We start from the raw sequence: 16,794 nt of genomic DNA, 5'->3' as shown, positions 1-16,794 counted from the left end.
CCTTGATCCCTTGGTTTCTGAGCACATACACTACTATGTACACTACTATGTACACATTCATTGTCTGGCCTTCGACCTCGGTAGCTGGCCACATTGTATACGCCCTTTGTAGAGTTGTTCAGCAGAACTATCGGGTTGGGGGGTTCAGAACAGCCACAAAATGGACACGATCTACACACATCCAAAGTCAAATGGAAAAAAAGACGTTCGTCAGCCACAGTGCTGGGGAATTATGTGTATCCATTATATGATGAATTGTTCTACTGACACCTCCGAGCGCCGCCTCCCAGCCCTATGGTATCATTCTCTTGCTCATCAAAACAAAGGTCATCCGCAAATATCGCTTACATACATGATAGTATACAATGGGTCATGTTTTGCCCCTTGCTTCCGTCCTTGCGGGAGCCTCGACAATTCGTAAAGTTGGCCGTATAAACAACCCGAGCGGCCTGTAGTGTTTGTGAAAAGGCAGCGCAGCGGGAGATATAAAAATGCAATAGAAACTCCGCCCAGTTTATAAACCGTGTTAAAATACCGCACATCAACCACATCATGTCACCTCTCAGTGCTGACTCCACTGGATCGTGTTCAGGTCGATACCCTCCTGGACGAGCTCCCACAGAGGAGAAAGCTCACGGAGAAAGCCCACACGCTCCGTTACGGCCTTGAGCACGTAGTCGATCTCCTGCTCGGTAGTGAACCGGCCGATACCGAAACGGATACTGGAGTGGGCGCTCTCATCACTGTTACCCAAAGCACGGAGAACGTAACTAGGCTCCAGAGAAGCCGAAGTGCAAGCACTGCCAGAAGAAAGTGCAATATCCTTCAAGGCCATCAAGAGGGACTCACCCTCGACATAGGCGAAAGAAACGTTCACGCAGCCGGGGTAGAAGTGGTTGGCATCACCGTTCTGGCTAGTGTGCTCCATGGAGAGCAGACCGTTAAGAAGACGGTCGGAAAGGTGCTTGATACGCTTGGAGTCGTACTGTTGTAACAGTTAGCGCCCATCCTTGAACGAGACGATGCATTAAATGTGGGATATGAAAGAATCATGATCAGAGAAGTTGCTGTCTATCAACAAGGAGTCCTTGTCACGGGACTTCAGAAAGCCATGCATGTGTAAAGCGACTCATCATATAAGGGGCAAAGGAAGAAAAAGAAAGAGACTGCAACATACCGGCATTTCTTCCTTGGCGATGCGGCACGCCTCTCCGAAGCCGACAACGAGCGGAGGAGCCAGCGTGCCGCTGCGAAGACCTCTCTCCTGACCACCACCGCTGATGATGGGGTCCAGTCTGACTCTTGGCCGACGACGGACGTAGCATGCACCAATGCCCTTGGGGCCGTAAATCTTGTGGGAGGAAATGGACATCAAGTCAATGTTCATGGCGTTAACGTCAACGGGGATCTTGCCAACAGCCTGGGCAGCGTCGGTGTGGAAAAAGATCTTCTTGGACCGGCAAAGCTTGCCGATTTCCTCGAGGGGTTGGATGACACCAATCTCGTTGTTGACAGCCATGATACTGACGATGGCGGTGTCGGGACGGATGGCAGCCTCCAGCTCCGCCATGTCGATCAGGCCGCTGCTCTTCACTGGGAGATAGGTCACTTCGAAACCCTCGTCCTGGAGATGCCTGCAGCTGTCGAGGACACACTTGTGTTCTGTCTGGCTGGTGATGATGTGCTTCTTCTTGCCGGACCGGCCAAAGAACCTGGCGACGCCCTTGATGCTCATGTTGTTGCTTTCGGTGGCACCGCTGGTGAAGATGATTTCCTTGGGGTCAGCGCCAATCAGATCAGCAATGTGTTTCCTCGCCTCTTCAACGGCCTTGTCTGTCTCCCAGCCGTAGGCATGTGTCCTCGAGTGGGGGTTGCCATAGACGTTGGTGAAGTAGGGCATCATGGCATCGAGCACTCTGGGGTCGATGGGGGTTGTGGCCTGCATGTCCAGGTAGATGGGACGCTGTCCCTCGTCCATCACGGTAGCATTGCTGAGAACATCTAGTCGAGTCAGCAACGATGATGACTGCGCAATATGTCTCCGAAGAGGTGGGTGGTGATAGTGATGCTTACCAGCCATGGGGCTGACGTGTTGGCTCGAGCCATTTTGCGCGCTGATGGCGAGGCCCTGCTTCTCCATCTCCCTGTGATCCAGCTTGATAGCATGCTCGGCCTGCACGTCGGCGTTGTTCCTCTTGGTCTCGGTCACATAGCTCCTGGAAGCAGAAGCAGTCTTGACAGCAGCCGCAGTGGTCGCCCGCGACAGCACACGCGCGCTGCGGAGAGGAGCGGCCGCGGCCAAGCGCGATGCCTGTCGCAAGACGGACGGCGCAATGGTGGACATGGTAAAAAGAAGAAGAAAAAAGGAGAGGAAAAGAGAATATGGTGGTGAGGATGATGGCGGAGGAGAGGGAAAAAGTTCGTTTTGTAACCAAACCTACAAAAAGATGGAGGCAGCGGGCGGGGCGGCTCAAAACACAGAAATTCAGATGGAGCTGCCGCCTCCCGCTCTTCGGCAGTCGGAGTGGACTTTCCGCCATACAGAAAAGAACAAATCGAAACAAACGGCATCCGCACGCGGACTTGGCCTCGGAGGGGTCGGTGATAAAAGAATGTGCCAATGAGGGGCGATAACTAACAAGGTTTGGCACTTTGATTGGTGATCCTGCCATCAAATGGCCCCACCTGTTTCTTTCTCGGACAAGCGCGTATGTATGTACGTAACGGCGAAAATGACGCTGCTCCAAAATGTCAGAGAACGGGCCGGGCATGACGGAACGAAACTGAATGCAATGCTCGATGTGCAGATGGATCTTGACAAATACAGTGTGAAATATCCACTTGTGAACGGACTCCGCGGACGCATCTGATCCATCAGTGCACAGAGAGGAAGTGCACTGACCAGGCATTTGTTCTCTCAATCGGCATGTCCACTGGGATGAAAGCTACACTACAGCGGGCCCCAGACCCAGGGCAGTCGGTCTACCCCGTCGTTCCAATTCGTTCTTTTCCGGGGTCTCATCGGCCAAAAGCAGAACAACCGATGACGGTATTTACCTCCTCGGTACCTATTCTGTTTCCATTCGCATTGGATGTCTGCGTTGGACTATAACTTGAACCATCAGTGACATGCCATATACCCGCCGACAACCTACTTGAATTCCATTTACACTGCTAAACTATTTAGTAGCATCTTACCTCTAGGACAGCTAGCTACTTTACCTCTCACCGTTGAAGAACGAATCCTCCCCTAGAAAGTTTGTCGGACCTGGAACGGAACTGCTGACAAGGGTCCGACCGACGGGATTCAAGAACAAACCGAAATCACAAGACGCCTAGACAAAAAGACTTCTTACACTACATCTTGGAACGAGGTCACTGTGTGCGGCGTGCCCAACATTCATCAAATAGCAGCGCCACGCAAACCGTCGCAAGCTTCGCTCAGCCAAGACTTCGTCCACCAGCCAAACAACCTGCACCGCCCCCCTGCCCACCCCCAGCGTCATCACCATCGTATCCGGATCCGACTTGAAGAGGGCAGTCAGGTGCAACTCGACCACCGATTGCCTTCAACCTCTTCGAACAGCAACCCGCTTTGCGCATCTCCATACAACCATCGAATACACATCAGACATCATACGGCTTCGTAGCAGAATATGAGCTTCAGGGGCTTCCAAAAAAGCGTGGTCCGCGTAGGTTCTGCCCCGCATACCTATTTGATCTCACCTCCCCTAGTTTCGGTTACAGCGTCATCATCACTTCCGCCCTTCCCGTCGAGTCCTCCGTCTATGGCAGAAATAGCGCCGAATCACTCGGGTTGGGCACTAACACGACAGAAACTAGGCACCACAACAATTCAAGCAAAAGTTTAACCTCGGCGAGCATACCAAAGACCCTGTCTACATCGACTCGGAGCGCAGATTCCAGGAGCTCGAAACCGAGACCAAACGCCTTCACGATGAAAGCAAAAAGTACTTTGAGGCCATCAATGGCATGCTGCAACACCAAATCGAGTTCTCAAAGGCAATGACCGAAATCTACAAGCCCATCAGCGGCCGCATGTCCGATCCCGATTCGCTCGTTCCCCATGGAAACTATGAGGGTATTGCCGCCTGCGAGGAGTACGAGGCCGTTGTCAAGGACCTGCAGGAAACACTGGCGCCAGAGTTGGAAATGATCGAGGCTAGGGTTATTCGGCCAGCGAATGAGCTCCTCGATGTGATCAAGGTCATTCGCAAAACGGCCGTGAAGCGCGAGCACAAGAAGCTGGACTACGACAGACACCGCGCCACCCTCAAGAAGCTCCAGGATAAGAAAGACCGGTCGGCAAAGGACGAGAAGGCCATGTGGAAGGCTGAGAACGAAGTTGAGCAGGCCACGCAAGAGTACAACTACTTCAACGATCTGCTTAAGGACGAGCTACCCAAGCTGTTTGCCCTCGAACGCCAGTTCATTCAGCCGCTTTTCCAGTCCTTCTACTACATGCAGCTCAACATCTTCTACACCCTGCACGAGAAGATGCAGCACTGCGACATTGGCTACTTTGACCTGACCCTGGACATTGAGGAGGCCTTTTACGCGAAGCGTGGTGACGTCCAGGAGCGGGCTGAGGCTCTCTCCATTGTCAAGTTCAAGACCACGGGTATGAAGCGACCGCCCAAGTACCAACGTCCAGGTGCTCTCGAAGGAAACAAGCCAGCAGGTCTACTTACAGCTGGCTCCTCCACGACCACTTCCACCGGTCCGCCTGAGGCTGCTCCCTCAGTCACAGCCCCACGGCCCTGGGAACAGCAACAAGCAGCTCCTGCCGTCACAGCACCGCGACCTTGGGAAACCCAGGCGGAAACAGTAGAAGCGCATGCGCCGCCACCGTATTCGGTGAAGCCGAGCACGCTACATGCCACGCCCGCCTCTTATGCCGCTCCAGTTGCCAGCCCGAAACCCTCGTCGTTGTCCATGGCGGCGGCTGCAAAGGCCAAGCCCCCACCGCCGAAGCCCAAGCCCAAGGCCCTCATGGCGGCGGCACCCAAAGTAGAGACCGTCACAGCGCTTTACGACTACTCGGCGCAGGCGGAGGGCGATCTGAGCTTCCGTGCCGGTGATGTGATTGAGATAGTAACGAGGACTGCGAACGAGAATGAGTGGTGGATTGGAAAGTTGCATGGAAAGCAGGGTCAATTCCCAGGTACGTACTGTACTTTTTCTTAGGGTGCTTTTTTTGTTGCGAGCTGCACATGTTCTGACATAACGGTCTTTTGCTAGGAAACTATGTCCAGTTAAACGGCTAGAGGATACAAGGCAACTTGTAAATGTAGTTATCAAAGAGTCGCTTTCAGCACGCTTCACTTCTCAGCATGACTTCAACCTATACCCCTTTTTGTGGACCCGTTCATGGTCAGGAGTTATTTGCAACCACAACACGGATTCTTTCTAGTTCGTCTGCATCGTACCACGCCGTGAAGTCCTGTCGCAGGGCCTTGATGATCCTATACGGATGTAATCATATGCGGCAAGTGACTCTGTTGGGAATAGTCAGGCAGGAGAAAACTCCGTCGTGAAGGAGGACAATGCGAGGAGCAAGGAGCGAGGGGATCTTGGGTGTTTGCGTCTAGGGAAATGGCGGGTGTATTGTTTTGAAGCGAAGGAAGCACCGGAGTGAAAAGGTCACAGTGCATTGGGTCACACCTGGAAGTTTGGATTAGATGCGTTTTGCCATGATCGCCGTCGTGGTTTGTTCCCTTTAGGTTAGGTACTTGCCCGCGCATCCAGCTTCCTTAGGTGAAGCTAATTTCTAATCTTGTTAACGCAACGACCACGCAGCTCAGCTTGAATCCAGTGTCACCAACGACCGCTTGCCTTGTCAAGAACACCTGGCTTGGCTTCACCTCCTGGCTCGACTCCAAGGATTCAGGTCTTTTGGGAGGCAAGAAGATGTGTATCATCTCTGCTACTCATCTACAGGTAGGTATCACTGAAAGCCATGGCAAGTGTACTGGAGGGTCCTTTTTGGAAATACCGATGTTGAACGACGGCCTCCAGCTAAGATGCAATGCTTCGGTGGATAGCGAGGTCCTCCGCTTTAGCTTCAAGTGAGAGACATGCACCTGCCTCGCTGTATAAGTATAAGGCTAACAGAAGTTTCCAATGATGCGCCAAGCAACCCAGCTGTATGCTCCTCCCTCCAATTCTCCATGAGTCCCTCCGTGACTGTGAAGCGAGACAGGAAGTGACAATCTCCGGTATGCCGGGCAGACCCAGATCTATGGGCTTTTAATCCCCCTCTTCTCACTTGCACACAAACTCTTCTTCCTCTTCTCACAACCACCACCACTACCACCAAGCGTAGCGTAACTCGCAGACTCCAGGCAATCTTTTGACCGCCATTTTTTGGGTATCGTCTCTCTATTTGTCTTGCGGTTCGCAGTATTATGTCATCTCTTCTCCTTTGGCCTCTTTCACCGTGTTGATACACTTCAAGCGTTTTTTTTGGAACGAAGGAAATCTTGCACTAAAAGAAAGAAAACACCCCCGGATACCAATCCCCTTCCGCAGGTTCACTCTCGACAGCCTATCCGAATCAGTCCCATCAATTTGCGTTGGATTTGCCTGGCCTTTTCTGTCGCCGACTCTTCTCTCAATCGTCCCCGCGGAACAGACGGGCCCATTCACATCCGAGTCCGTTAACATTGATCAACGAATACACAGATTTGGCTTAAAGACAAACACCGGGTTTGTCTTTCCAGTCCACGACACCAACGTGATACTGCTGCTCTCCTGGTCTTGGCCGTGAGTTTTTTTTTTCTTTTTCTAGTTTCTTCACAAAGTATCAACGTGATGACTCCGAGCTCGATCTCCATTGCGTGAACACTTCATGAGCATGCAATTGACTAACACATCTCAGACCAGGAAGAACTCTCTAGGCCCCTGAAGAACCGAAAACACCCACATCAAGCGACATCCGTGGAACGTCAGTCAGACAATATGGCTGCCGTAACCAATCACATTGCCAGTAGCAGGAACTTTAGCCGCTCTAGAGTCCCTGCGTTGAAAGTCAAGACTACTGTGGGGGATCCAGTCGGTTTTGATGGAAAAGGAAAAGCACTTGCATCCGATGACTGGCGCAAGTATGCGTCTGCCCCTGGAATGTCCAACAAGGGGAACCTCCGTAAAAAGATTGCTCAACGGTCGAGCGCTACAGAGCACTCCATGGAAATGCCTCGCGAACCTGGGTTCTACCGCCCGAACGACGGCCAAACTGCTTAGGAAGTGGTTTCATCAGCACCAGGAGATCGCTCAGTCTCAAACCAATCAAGGGTGCACTCTACAGGCACTTCTGAACATTCACTTGACTCGGCTCAGAAACCAATAGTGGTTTGTATTGAAGACATGAAGCCAATGCTCATGAACGTCAACGGCGAAAACATACCATTACCTAACCGATTCACTTTTGACATCCGCCCTAGGTGCTTCAAAAGCGACAACTCCAATGATTCATCCAGCTCCCCTACCTTTGGAGAACTCAAACGCGTCCTAGATCCCAGAATCCTCAGCGGCAAAATTTCCTCCGACTGGTTGACTATCAACCGCGAGCTCCCGGACGATATCCAGGCTTTGCTAAACACTATTCGGGAACTCCCCACATCAGATGCCCCTTCTAGAAAGCCCGAGAATTGCCCATACGATGCGTCCCTGTCTAGCAATAGACCCCAGGATCTCAAAGACAGTACGGGCGCGTCTGAACGTTCGGAAACAAAGCCTCGAGATGACGAGGAGGAACGCTTTCGCAACATGATCAACCGTCTCCAAAAGCGCCTGCCAACTCCATCCTTGGTAAAGCCCAGGGTACCAAGCACCAAGTTACAACCTGCTGATCCCGCCATTTTGTCTGCCAAACTGAAGGATGGTGCAGTGTTCGAAAATACCCAACTGAACCAAGTCACCGAGCCGCACCCTGAAAGGAAGGGCAAATTCAGCGACTCTGGGTACGCCAGCGGTAGTAACCCATCGTGCATCGTACATTACTCAACGTCGGAGAGCTCTAGGGATTTCCAAGACGATCCCGCTGCGGCCACCAAAAGAAGTTTGGAGGCCCAAAGCGCAACCAAGAAACTAAACCCTGCAGCAGCTGAGTTCAGAATTTCGACTGATAGTGTACATCTGCCAGTGCTCTCTCCCAAGAAGCTATCTCGTGGCCCACTTACATCGCTTCTTTTCAACCCAACTCCTGATGTGGCTGTGGCCGGGGCTCTCCCCTCGTTGGATAGGCTACAAACTGCTCAGACGAGGCAGGACATAGGCATTGCAGTTGATATGTTGCAGGTTCAACAGCCAAGTCCGGTCAAGTCTGGTATGAAGGCCAAACAACGAAAAGCCTCTCAGGTTTCGCCCACCCAGCAACCTTGCCTTCCTCCTATCCAACATTTTTATAATCCCGCTCTGTCCGATGTCAATTCCATGGCTCTTACCCATCCCAGCTTGAGCTTACAGCCACAGAAACCCAATGCAGCTCTGTCATTCTCCCCTACTCCATGGATTGGAGGACCAGGGTTGGGCAACTTTGGGACATTTCCACCACTTACCGCCCCATCGATGGCAGTTCCACAGTTCAACATGCAATCTCCGGATATGGCAGCAACTTTGGGGACTGGAACTTTCCTACCTTCAATGCGGCCGCCCATTCCACCCTTTGCGTCGGCTCCTATCAGCGGCTTAGGATCGATGTACCCTCAGGCCGCAGTGCCAGCAATGCCGCCAGTACAACCGTCGATTCCACTGACAGGCGCAGGTCAACAAGCTCAGCCAGGATCTAAGGTTGACCGCCCTTATTTTCCCGTCACAACGAAGCCTCGGGTTCCGGATCCGATCAAGCAACAACAGTACGAGGAGTATTTGGAATGGCGCAAGGCCAATGAGCCCGGATACCACATCAAGTGCAAGATCCGACAGGCGAATCGCGTGGTGCGTCAGCATCAATACCAAGCCGAGGCTCCCAAGCTTGAGGAACCGGGCATCTCGCTTGCATGGAAAGCGATTGCTGAAAAGGCCAAGGCTGTGGTGGGAGCGGCTGAAGCTCGCCGTGCGGCGGAGAAGAAGTCGAAGCAGAACTCGGTGGTGGAAGAGTTCAAAGCCAAGATCATCGAGAGGGTCATGGGGAGCTCTGAGACGAAGGATGACAAGGAGGACTCTGAAAAGAAGATGGAAGACGAACAGGCGGTTGAGAAAGAAGCCGAAAAAGCGACAGAGGACAAGGTAATGGCTGAGAAAATAACTGAGAAGACGACTGACAAGACAGCTGAGAAAACGGAAGAGGTTAAGGAAGGAGTGAAGGTATGATGTGGAAGAAAGCACATATTGGTATTGGGAGCGAGTGGGGATAAACAAAATTGCTGCGGTTCTTAATTCCTCTCATATGTATACCATGGAGAAGAAGAGACTGAGGATCTCTTCTCTCATGCTGACATTCTTACTGGCGTCGGATTTAGGGACTTGTCATCACAGTTTATGGTTATCAAGACGATGCGGAGCATCGATTTATAGGTTAACCTCGCTATAGTTATGGTCGGCGGTTGTTATTGAGCTAAAGGTGTCTGGGGAGATTCTGTGATACATGCGGGTATGGTTATGATTGAAAGACCATCATATTGGTGTTGGTCGTTTTGCGCAAGCTTTGCCTTTTTTCGTCTTTGGGTTTGTTCTGCGAAAGACTGTCGATTATCGTCATCGATATTGCCGTTACCTTTTCTTCTAGATGATCATTGTGATAGACATATGAATCAAGAAGATTGGTACGCATCCACTTGTCATGGAACTGATCAGATGTCGGAATATCGAGTGCATTAATGGACTCTGTTGGAAAGAGAGCAGATATATCAACCACTGTATGTCTTAAGAATGTTAATATTATACATTGCCGGCTATCATCTTAGAGTAACCTTCAACATGTTGGAAGACTGGAATTACCAACCTTTTCCCTTTCTCTCACCAACCTCGTTGATTTTCAATATATAGCAGCTCAGACAAGTCCGGTTCAGGTGTACATATGAAACGTCGAGTTATACAGCATGTTTTAATGCGCCCGACATCATTCCATGATATTCATTGGCGAAAGAGTTGGCGCCTCTTTCCCGTTGCGCCGTGTCCCTCCCCCATCCTTCCATCCTCCGCGCGGACGGAATGCTACCGATCGGGGGGGCTACACGACGCACAAAAGTCCACAAAGGGTTCAGGCTTGTTGGATCTAACTTGTTCAATTCAAGATGATAGGCGGTTTGTATCCTGGTCATACACTGCAAAGATTGACGACATGACAAAGGTTGAGAAGAAGGGCATGACGAAGGTTAAGAAGAAAGGGATGACGAAGGTTAAGAGAAAGGGCATGACGAAGATTCCAGGAAAAAAAAGGCATGAGGGTAGAGGAGACGGGACCGAGGGTAGAAGAAAGGGAAATGGAATTTGGGAGGAGTATGTACACCTCTGTAGAGGTAGATATGATATGTTACTAGCTTGGTACGTTAGACTTACAAGAAACAGGGGTTAGATAGGTTCTATACTAACTATTTTCTGTGTGGGAGAAAGTTACGGTTCTCTGCTACTTTCAAAACAGCACGGTACTTGACAAGTTATATTGGTGGGGAGGTGTATGAAAATATGGCTACGGTGGTTAGAAAACAAAAAAAGTTTACTGTGATTATGGTGGAATATCATTCATCAGGAGATCGACAAGGAACTAACACTAACTGATGATAGTATCGATCATGGTGTTGAGCGACCGGTGTAATTCTGACGGAAGAGCCCATCCATGTATTGAAGGAGAGACGGAGACGACGACGACGACGACTCATCGACGACGACATCGAAGTCCTGAAACGCGGCAGCGCGGTAATGAGCAAGCAAGCAGCCACACTTGATGAGCTGAAGTGTACGTACACCTACTTAACACAAGTACGATGTACAGTACCGGACGTGGGCAGTGTCCGGATTCCCGATACGATACGCGGATGGCTCGGGGTGGCGTGGACGTTGCCTGTGTAAGTAGTGTATCATTCAGGTTGTTCGTTTCCGTGAAATCGGAGCACCACGTATTCTAACTGGCTAGTACTGCGTACATAATACTAGCAGCGTTTTTGGTTACTTGGAAGAAGGGATGGCGGAGGAGGCTGCTTGGTTTCTCTGGAAGTATCTTTGGGGTTGGCGTGGCACTGCGGCAGCTGTTGTGAAGGTTGTAGTAGCGAGTGCAGGGTCACGCAAAACGAGGTGAGTTGAATGTGAGAGTAGTAAATCCAGAATGTTGTTTTTGGTTCTTCGACGGGGATCGATGTTTCCATCATGATTTTGAGGGACGGCGATGATGATGGACGAAACTAACAAAGAAGACAACTTGGGTATGGAGGGGTAAATCCCGATCATCAAACTAACTGAAAACGGACCAATCAGTCCCCAACAAGCCGTAGTCAAAGGGTTCAGTTATGAAGGGTTCAAGACAGAAATCGGAAGAAGGACCCCAAGCTCGCACATCATGCCCCTCTACTACACTAGGTGATATCGTCATCGGCCGGGGTCGCCCCACCCTGACGATGATGCTTCGCATTGCTTGGCGCTCTTTTCCCCATGTCATTCCCATGACAATTGCCGTCCCTCGAGTGCCCCTCCATCGATCGGCTTGCTCTTAGTCGCAGTGACAGTCGATGTCAAGACGCTTTCTCTGACGGATATGACGGGATGTACAATGTCGTGCGTCAGTTGGTGGGCAGAGAAACAGGTGCTTTGTGTATGAGGTACAATGGTCAAAGTTGAATGGCACGGCACTCCCTCACTGCTATGCAATACCGTAATCCAACACTCCCCGATAAAACCGGTTGACCACCCATCAGCTTCTTTCCTGACTATTCCTCACCTTGTGCAATCAAACCTTTTCGCGACTTGTGTATCCAAAAGGGTATTAGAGACATCTTCCACTGCTCGTGTACATTACAACATTCGAGACACCTCACCGGGGCATCAACCTCCAACTTATACAACCAACTTATTGCAAACGCCACAACTCCTCTGCTGCTCGGACATATCATTTGTGATATCTGGCTGAGCTCTGCCAAACTCTCCCAACCTTCCTTCCTACAACCCGTAAACAACAACAAACACCCATAAAGCACAAACCAACAATAACCGCCAAAATGGAAGTAATACCCCTCATCCTCCGCTTCATCCAGCTCATCTTCCTCATCATCCTCACCGGCCTCATCGGCAACGTCATCGCCCTCGATGTCGACGCCTCCACCACCGCCCGCGCCGCCATCAACTTCACCATGTTCGTCATCGCGCTCTCGTGGGTAGTCGCTCTCTTCGGCCTAGTCGCCGCCCTTTTCCAGAGCGTCGCCATTCCGCTAGTCATGCTCATTTTCGACGCCGCCGCCACGCTCTTCACCGTCGTTGCCGGCATCGTGCTGGCTGCCAAATTGGGTACTCCGAACTGTGGAAATCTCGCGAATGATTCTTATGGACATAAGTGGATCGCGTACGGGAGTGCCGATGATGCGAAGAGGTGCAGAGAGATTCAGGCGGGAACGGTGTTTATGTGGTTGCTTCTTGCGGCGTTTTCGGCGGCGTTGACGTTGGCGATTATGAGCTGGAGGAGGACGGGCGGAAGCGTGAGGAGCGGGCCGACCATGTCACAGGTGGTCGTCTAAGGCGGTCGGGGAGATGGAGTGGTGGTGGTGGTTGGAAACCTTGAGAAAGTGCTCGAGAAGAGTGTTGAAGAAAGCTGGAGAGCCTGGATAGTTTTGGTGGTGTGCTTGGATGGTATGAATAGGGCCATGACAGCAAGGATGAGTTATGGTGACGGATGGCTATTCGCTTCATCATGGGTGTGCGGTGTCGCAACCCCTCGACAATTATACCTAGATCAGTGTAATGACATGGTGATGCCTTGGGTTAATATGGCGAACGAGGAAAGGAAGATCAGAACCTGCATGTTATATAGTATCAGTCGAACCTAAAGTCAGCAATAGTAATTGGTATAATTGGCATTGTCTGATGATCAGTATCCGCAGAGCTTCAACGCTTGCTTCCACAAGTATAATGACAGTCCACATGCATTCTACACATGTCTGTGATTCTTCACCACCAACGCAAACTGTGCAAGAACGAAACATACCCCTTTATGCTAGTGTTCCCATACCGTAACGCCAAAAGAGCACTATGTCCACCCCTGGTATCCCAGATTATACCGAAAAACGTATGGTATCGAGAATTGTGCTGCCGTCGCCTTTGACTCGAGTACCTCATTACCACGGTCGCCTATCTGCCTCCCTCATACTGATACTGGCGTAGCAGCTCCTATCCAACCGGCAATGTTGAATAGCGTCTTGTTATACCATTGGACCTTGACCCCGTGCGCCCACTCCATGTACCGTCCCCAACCTGCCGGGCCATGTTAGCAACTGACTTTCCGCATCGCCGTTATTGTCTCCTCCCACAGTGCAAGCTGTCTTTCCCAAAAAAAATCTGGTTTGGTTTGTCTTACTCCAATAAGCAAACTTGCGCCCCAAAAACTTGCCCGCGAACGGTATTAGCACCAAGTTCAAGAGAAGCTGCAGCTGCTCGAGACTCTGTTCCCATTCCTTTTGTGCGTCTGATTCGTCGTCGTACTCGGAGTCGTCAGAGTCTAGGATACTGCTAGAGATGGACGGGAGGGAGTCGACATCATCGTTGTCGGTTGACGGGGAGTGGTCGTGGAGGACGTAAGAATCGGAGGGGGTGGACATGGTTTTGGATGTCCCGAATGCGGAATTTGTCTATCTGAGGGTATCGCGTCTCTGGTCGGGTCGGAGTAGGTCGCTATCGTCAGTGCGGTTTGGATGAGGCGAGCAAGTGGTCGGCGCCGGCGCACGGTCGGTTGTCGCGGTGAAGATGGTAGTAAGTAGCTATCGTAGCTCCGACAAGTTGCGATAGTTCGGAATGGAGACACTGTACGAATCGGCGTAACGCCTGGCGTGTAGGATATTGTGGGAATCGCGTGGGACGAGCTTGATTGCTGCTGGGAGATTCGTTGTCGGTTCCGAACACAGCGATACACGGAGATGGATTACCTCTACGGACTCGGCCCGCCTTCCAAGGTTCGTGATGGAGCTGGTTGTTGTCGGTGACCGATGACGGGCCACGGCACCAACTGCAGCAGTGCAGCTATGCTGGACTGGACACCACTCATGGCTGCCGCCAAGCACCGCGGCGACTCGGACTGCAAGTGACAGTGCCAACCCAACGGTGTCGGACTGTGCGGCCCGCGGCTCGAGCGGGTTAAAGGCACCGTGCTGCTGCGAGGGCTGCATGGCCTGGAAAATGAGAAGCAGAGGCGATTTGTAGTTGCAAGTGGCGGACAGCTGTCTGAGCTCTTTTTACCCCACTTGTCAGGTGATTGAGAAGACTGACTCACAGTTTCGCTTCAATCAACGTCATGAGGTGAACACAGCTGAGGTGTGGTGCCGGTGCCCCATCCAGAGCCGTGTGTACAGAAAGAACTCCGCTCAGTCTCCAGCCCAACGACAGAACTAAACGACAGCAGCCTTGAGCCTACGCTACCTGACCAGGACCCAAGCATCAACTAGGTCCCCGCAAAGCACAATTCCAGGTCCGAAACTGAAAGAACCAAAGCAGGTGAGATCAGTCTGCCCGCATCGATACCTCTCCCGACCCCAAAGTCTACCTAATCTCATCCATCGACAAAATCCACTCTTCGCGACCATCAAAGAGTCCACCGGAAGAGACATCGATTACAAAGAAAAAGACGGACAATCACACACAGACAGACACCACCACACTCTCAAACACACAAGTGGCCCAGCATGGATTCTGAAGTAAGTACCTGGGATGGATCTCCTTGCTTCAGTACACACTCACTACCTCTACGCCCACACAACACACCCTCCGTCCTCCCCGACCCTACCACTACGCTAGAGGCAGACACCTCGAGCCCTGGGCGAGCCACGCTTCTCGGCTAGTCAAAAATAATGGAATAAAAGTCCCATTGACCACCACACTGCACCCCCCTCACTGTACTTGACTACGCAGTACACTACAATTATACCTATCCCCGGCCCCAGCCCTCAAGTCCCCTGACGTGTACTGCCCCTCCGAGGCGCCAACCCTCTCCCTCCACCCCCAGCCCAAAATCCACCATAAAGTTCTGGCACTCTGCAGCGCGAAAACGCCGCCAATCATCCCAAAAAATTCCGAGCTTTCCTATCCACACTCGACGGCGAAATCCTTGACCGCTATCGCGACTCCCACGACAAGCGCCTTATCCACTCCGATATACTAACCCTTTAGGCGCCCTCTATCAAAAGACGCCCCTCGCGCAAGTCTGTCACCTTTACCGACGAGAAGCTAGTTGTCAACCCCGACGGTTCTGTCACCATGGACGCCTCTCCCGCCGACGAAATCAAGGAGACTGCCCAGTCCCACTCTGCTCGTACGCCGCCCCTCCACGCCGCTCTCGGGGCCTTTACTGATGCCCCCCAAGCCACCGAGCCCCAGGATGCTGCTGCTGCTGCCGCCCCCGCTGCCGATGATGGCCTCGACCTTTCGCTCATGAAGAAGAAGAAGAAGAAGGTCAAGAAGGAGGACGATGCCGACACCGCTGCTGATGAGGCCGCCCCTGCCGAGGGCGACGGTGCTATCGACCTCACCATGAAGAAAAAGAAGAAGAAGAAGATCGTCAAGGAGGATGATGAGTTCGCCAAGAAGCTTGAGGCTCTCAACATCGAGGGCAAGGAGGGCGAGGAGGCCGCCCCCCAGGAGGACGAGCAGGAGGGCGATATGGACCAGGGCACCGGCATTTGGGCCCACGACGAGACCAAGCCCATCAGCTACAACGCTCTTCTGTCCCGTTTCTTCGCCCTTCTCTCGCAAAAGAACCCCGACCACGCCTCTACCGGTACACGGTCGTATAAGATCCCGCCCCCGCAGTGTCTCCGTGAAGGCAACAAGAAGACCATCTTCGCCAACCTTCCCGAGATTTGCAAGCGCATGAAGAGAGCCGACGAGCACGTTACTTCTTACCTTTTCGCCGAATTGGGTACCAGCGGTTCCGTCGACGGCAGCAGGCGTCTGGTCATCAAGGGTCGTTTCCAGCAGAAGCAGATCGAGAACGTTCTGCGTACCTACATTATCGGTATGTCTTTTTGATCATGTTGTCATTTGGACGTTTTGCGCCCAAGTAGACAATGTCGCCACCAGCACCCAACGTTTTGCTCTGATTACAAATGCTAACATGCTCAACAGAGTACGTTACCTGCAAGACGTGCCGTTCCCCCAACACCGAGCTCTCCAAGGGCGAGAACCGTCTTTAGTAAGTGTTGGCCTCTGTTTTACGACGACCATAGCCCCAAAATGCTGACACGTCACAGTTTCATTACCTGCAACTCTTGCGGTTCCAGGCGGTCCGTCCAGGCCATCAAGACCGGTTTCTCTGCCCAGGTCGGCAAGAGAAAGAAGATGCAGGGTTAAGCGGTTTTTGTTTTCTTGTTTCGAGGCCCTTGCAGTTTGCTTTTCAATGTTTTCACGCTTCAAGGACGGAGTTAAGACGGCATTGTATATGGCTGGTTGGGCACGGGTCTTTTACGAAGTAGCACGGCCCCTCTGAACGGCAAATTCTCATCTCCAGTACGAAAGAGAGAGAGAATGGAAGAGAGAGTCTGTGCTACAAAATCAGGTGAATTCCTTACGCGGTAGGGTACGGGTTAATATGACGATACTTGATGAAGAATTGGTACACAAAAAAGTTCTGGTTTTTGATGATGG

The 16,794-nt window shown here is 51.8% G+C and overlaps 7 protein-coding genes across 7 annotated transcripts; 5 read left to right on the top strand and 2 right to left on the bottom strand.

The window, feature by feature from the left end:
- Positions 1-83: 83 nt before the first annotated feature.
- B0T23DRAFT_328786 (cysteine desulfurase mitochondrial precursor) lies at positions 84-2,541 on the bottom strand. Its single transcript, XM_062835688.1, has 3 exons — positions 2,074-2,541; positions 1,178-2,001; positions 84-985 (listed from the first exon to the last, which is right to left on the bottom strand). The coding sequence occupies exons 1-3, from the start codon at positions 2,342-2,344 to the stop codon at positions 563-565; spliced, it is 1,518 nt and encodes a 505-aa protein (XP_062696661.1). The 5' UTR covers positions 2,345-2,541; the 3' UTR covers positions 84-562.
- Positions 2,542-3,656: 1,115 nt separating this feature from the next.
- B0T23DRAFT_433986 (BAR domain-containing protein) lies at positions 3,657-5,902 on the top strand (the record flags this gene model as incomplete). The annotated part of the gene is made up of 3 exons (XM_062840480.1): positions 3,657-3,692; positions 3,844-5,185; positions 5,316-5,902. 3 exons carry the CDS (start codon positions 3,657-3,659, stop codon positions 5,432-5,434), a joined length of 1,497 nt encoding a protein of 498 aa, XP_062696660.1. The 3' UTR covers positions 5,435-5,902.
- A 1,004-nt stretch (positions 5,903-6,906) lies between these two features.
- B0T23DRAFT_6479 (uncharacterized protein) lies at positions 6,907-9,646 on the top strand. The gene has a single exon (XM_062841590.1). It carries the CDS (start codon positions 7,387-7,389, stop codon positions 9,331-9,333), a length of 1,947 nt encoding a protein of 648 aa, XP_062696659.1. The 5' UTR covers positions 6,907-7,386; the 3' UTR covers positions 9,334-9,646.
- Positions 9,475-9,884, top strand: B0T23DRAFT_6484 (uncharacterized protein). The gene has a single exon (XM_062841595.1). It carries the CDS (start codon positions 9,616-9,618, stop codon positions 9,838-9,840), a length of 225 nt encoding a protein of 74 aa, XP_062696658.1. The 5' UTR covers positions 9,475-9,615; the 3' UTR covers positions 9,841-9,884.
- Positions 9,885-11,981: 2,097 nt separating this feature from the next.
- B0T23DRAFT_6459 (marvel domain-containing protein) lies at positions 11,982-12,994 on the top strand. The gene has a single exon (XM_062841582.1). The coding sequence runs from the start codon at positions 12,171-12,173 to the stop codon at positions 12,681-12,683; it is 513 nt and encodes a 170-aa protein (XP_062696657.1). The 5' UTR covers positions 11,982-12,170; the 3' UTR covers positions 12,684-12,994.
- On the bottom strand, positions 12,995-13,923 carry B0T23DRAFT_6463 (uncharacterized protein). Its single transcript, XM_062841584.1, has 2 exons — positions 13,520-13,923; positions 12,995-13,416 (listed from the first exon to the last, which is right to left on the bottom strand). The coding sequence occupies exons 1-2, from the start codon at positions 13,758-13,760 to the stop codon at positions 13,307-13,309; spliced, it is 351 nt and encodes a 116-aa protein (XP_062696656.1). The 5' UTR covers positions 13,761-13,923; the 3' UTR covers positions 12,995-13,306.
- Positions 13,924-15,408: 1,485 nt separating this feature from the next.
- B0T23DRAFT_391686 (eukaryotic translation initiation factor 2 beta subunit) lies at positions 15,409-16,500 on the top strand (the record flags this gene model as incomplete). Its single annotated transcript, XM_062837954.1, has 3 exons — positions 15,409-16,165; positions 16,276-16,342; positions 16,401-16,500. The coding sequence occupies 3 exons, from the start codon at positions 15,409-15,411 to the stop codon at positions 16,498-16,500; spliced, it is 924 nt and encodes a 307-aa protein (XP_062696655.1).
- Positions 16,501-16,794: the final 294 nt, after the last annotated feature.

This window comes from Neurospora hispaniola, assembly GCF_033458365.1.
Source record: "Neurospora hispaniola strain FGSC 10403 chromosome Unknown B0T23scaffold_1, whole genome shotgun sequence".
Lineage (NCBI taxonomy): Eukaryota > Fungi > Ascomycota > Sordariomycetes > Sordariales > Sordariaceae > Neurospora > Neurospora hispaniola.
This window is presented reverse-complemented; position numbering and strand designations above follow the sequence as displayed.

Excerpts from the sequence above, each read along its gene's own strand:
- B0T23DRAFT_328786 (XM_062835688.1), bottom strand. The coding sequence starts at position 2,344 with ATGTCCACCATTGCGCCGTCCGTCTTGCGACAGGCATCGCGCTTGGCC. Across the intron at positions 2,002-2,073 it reads ACACGTCAGCCCCATGGCTG|ATGTTCTCAGCAATGCTACC; the intron begins GTAAGCATCACT and ends TGACTCGACTAG. Across the intron at positions 986-1,177 it reads TCGCCAAGGAAGAAATGCCG|TACGACTCCAAGCGTATCAA; the intron begins GTATGTTGCAGT and ends CTGTTACAACAG.
- B0T23DRAFT_6479 (XM_062841590.1), top strand. The coding sequence starts at position 7,387 with ATGAAGCCAATGCTCATGAACGTCAACGGCGAAAACATACCATTACCT.
- B0T23DRAFT_6484 (XM_062841595.1), top strand. The coding sequence starts at position 9,616 with ATGGTTATGATTGAAAGACCATCATATTGGTGTTGGTCGTTTTGCGCA.
- B0T23DRAFT_6459 (XM_062841582.1), top strand. The coding sequence starts at position 12,171 with ATGGAAGTAATACCCCTCATCCTCCGCTTCATCCAGCTCATCTTCCTC.
- B0T23DRAFT_6463 (XM_062841584.1), bottom strand. The coding sequence starts at position 13,760 with ATGTCCACCCCCTCCGATTCTTACGTCCTCCACGACCACTCCCCGTCA. Across the intron at positions 13,417-13,519 it reads GCGCAAGTTTGCTTATTGGA|GTTGGGGACGGTACATGGAG; the intron begins GTAAGACAAACC and ends ATGGCCCGGCAG.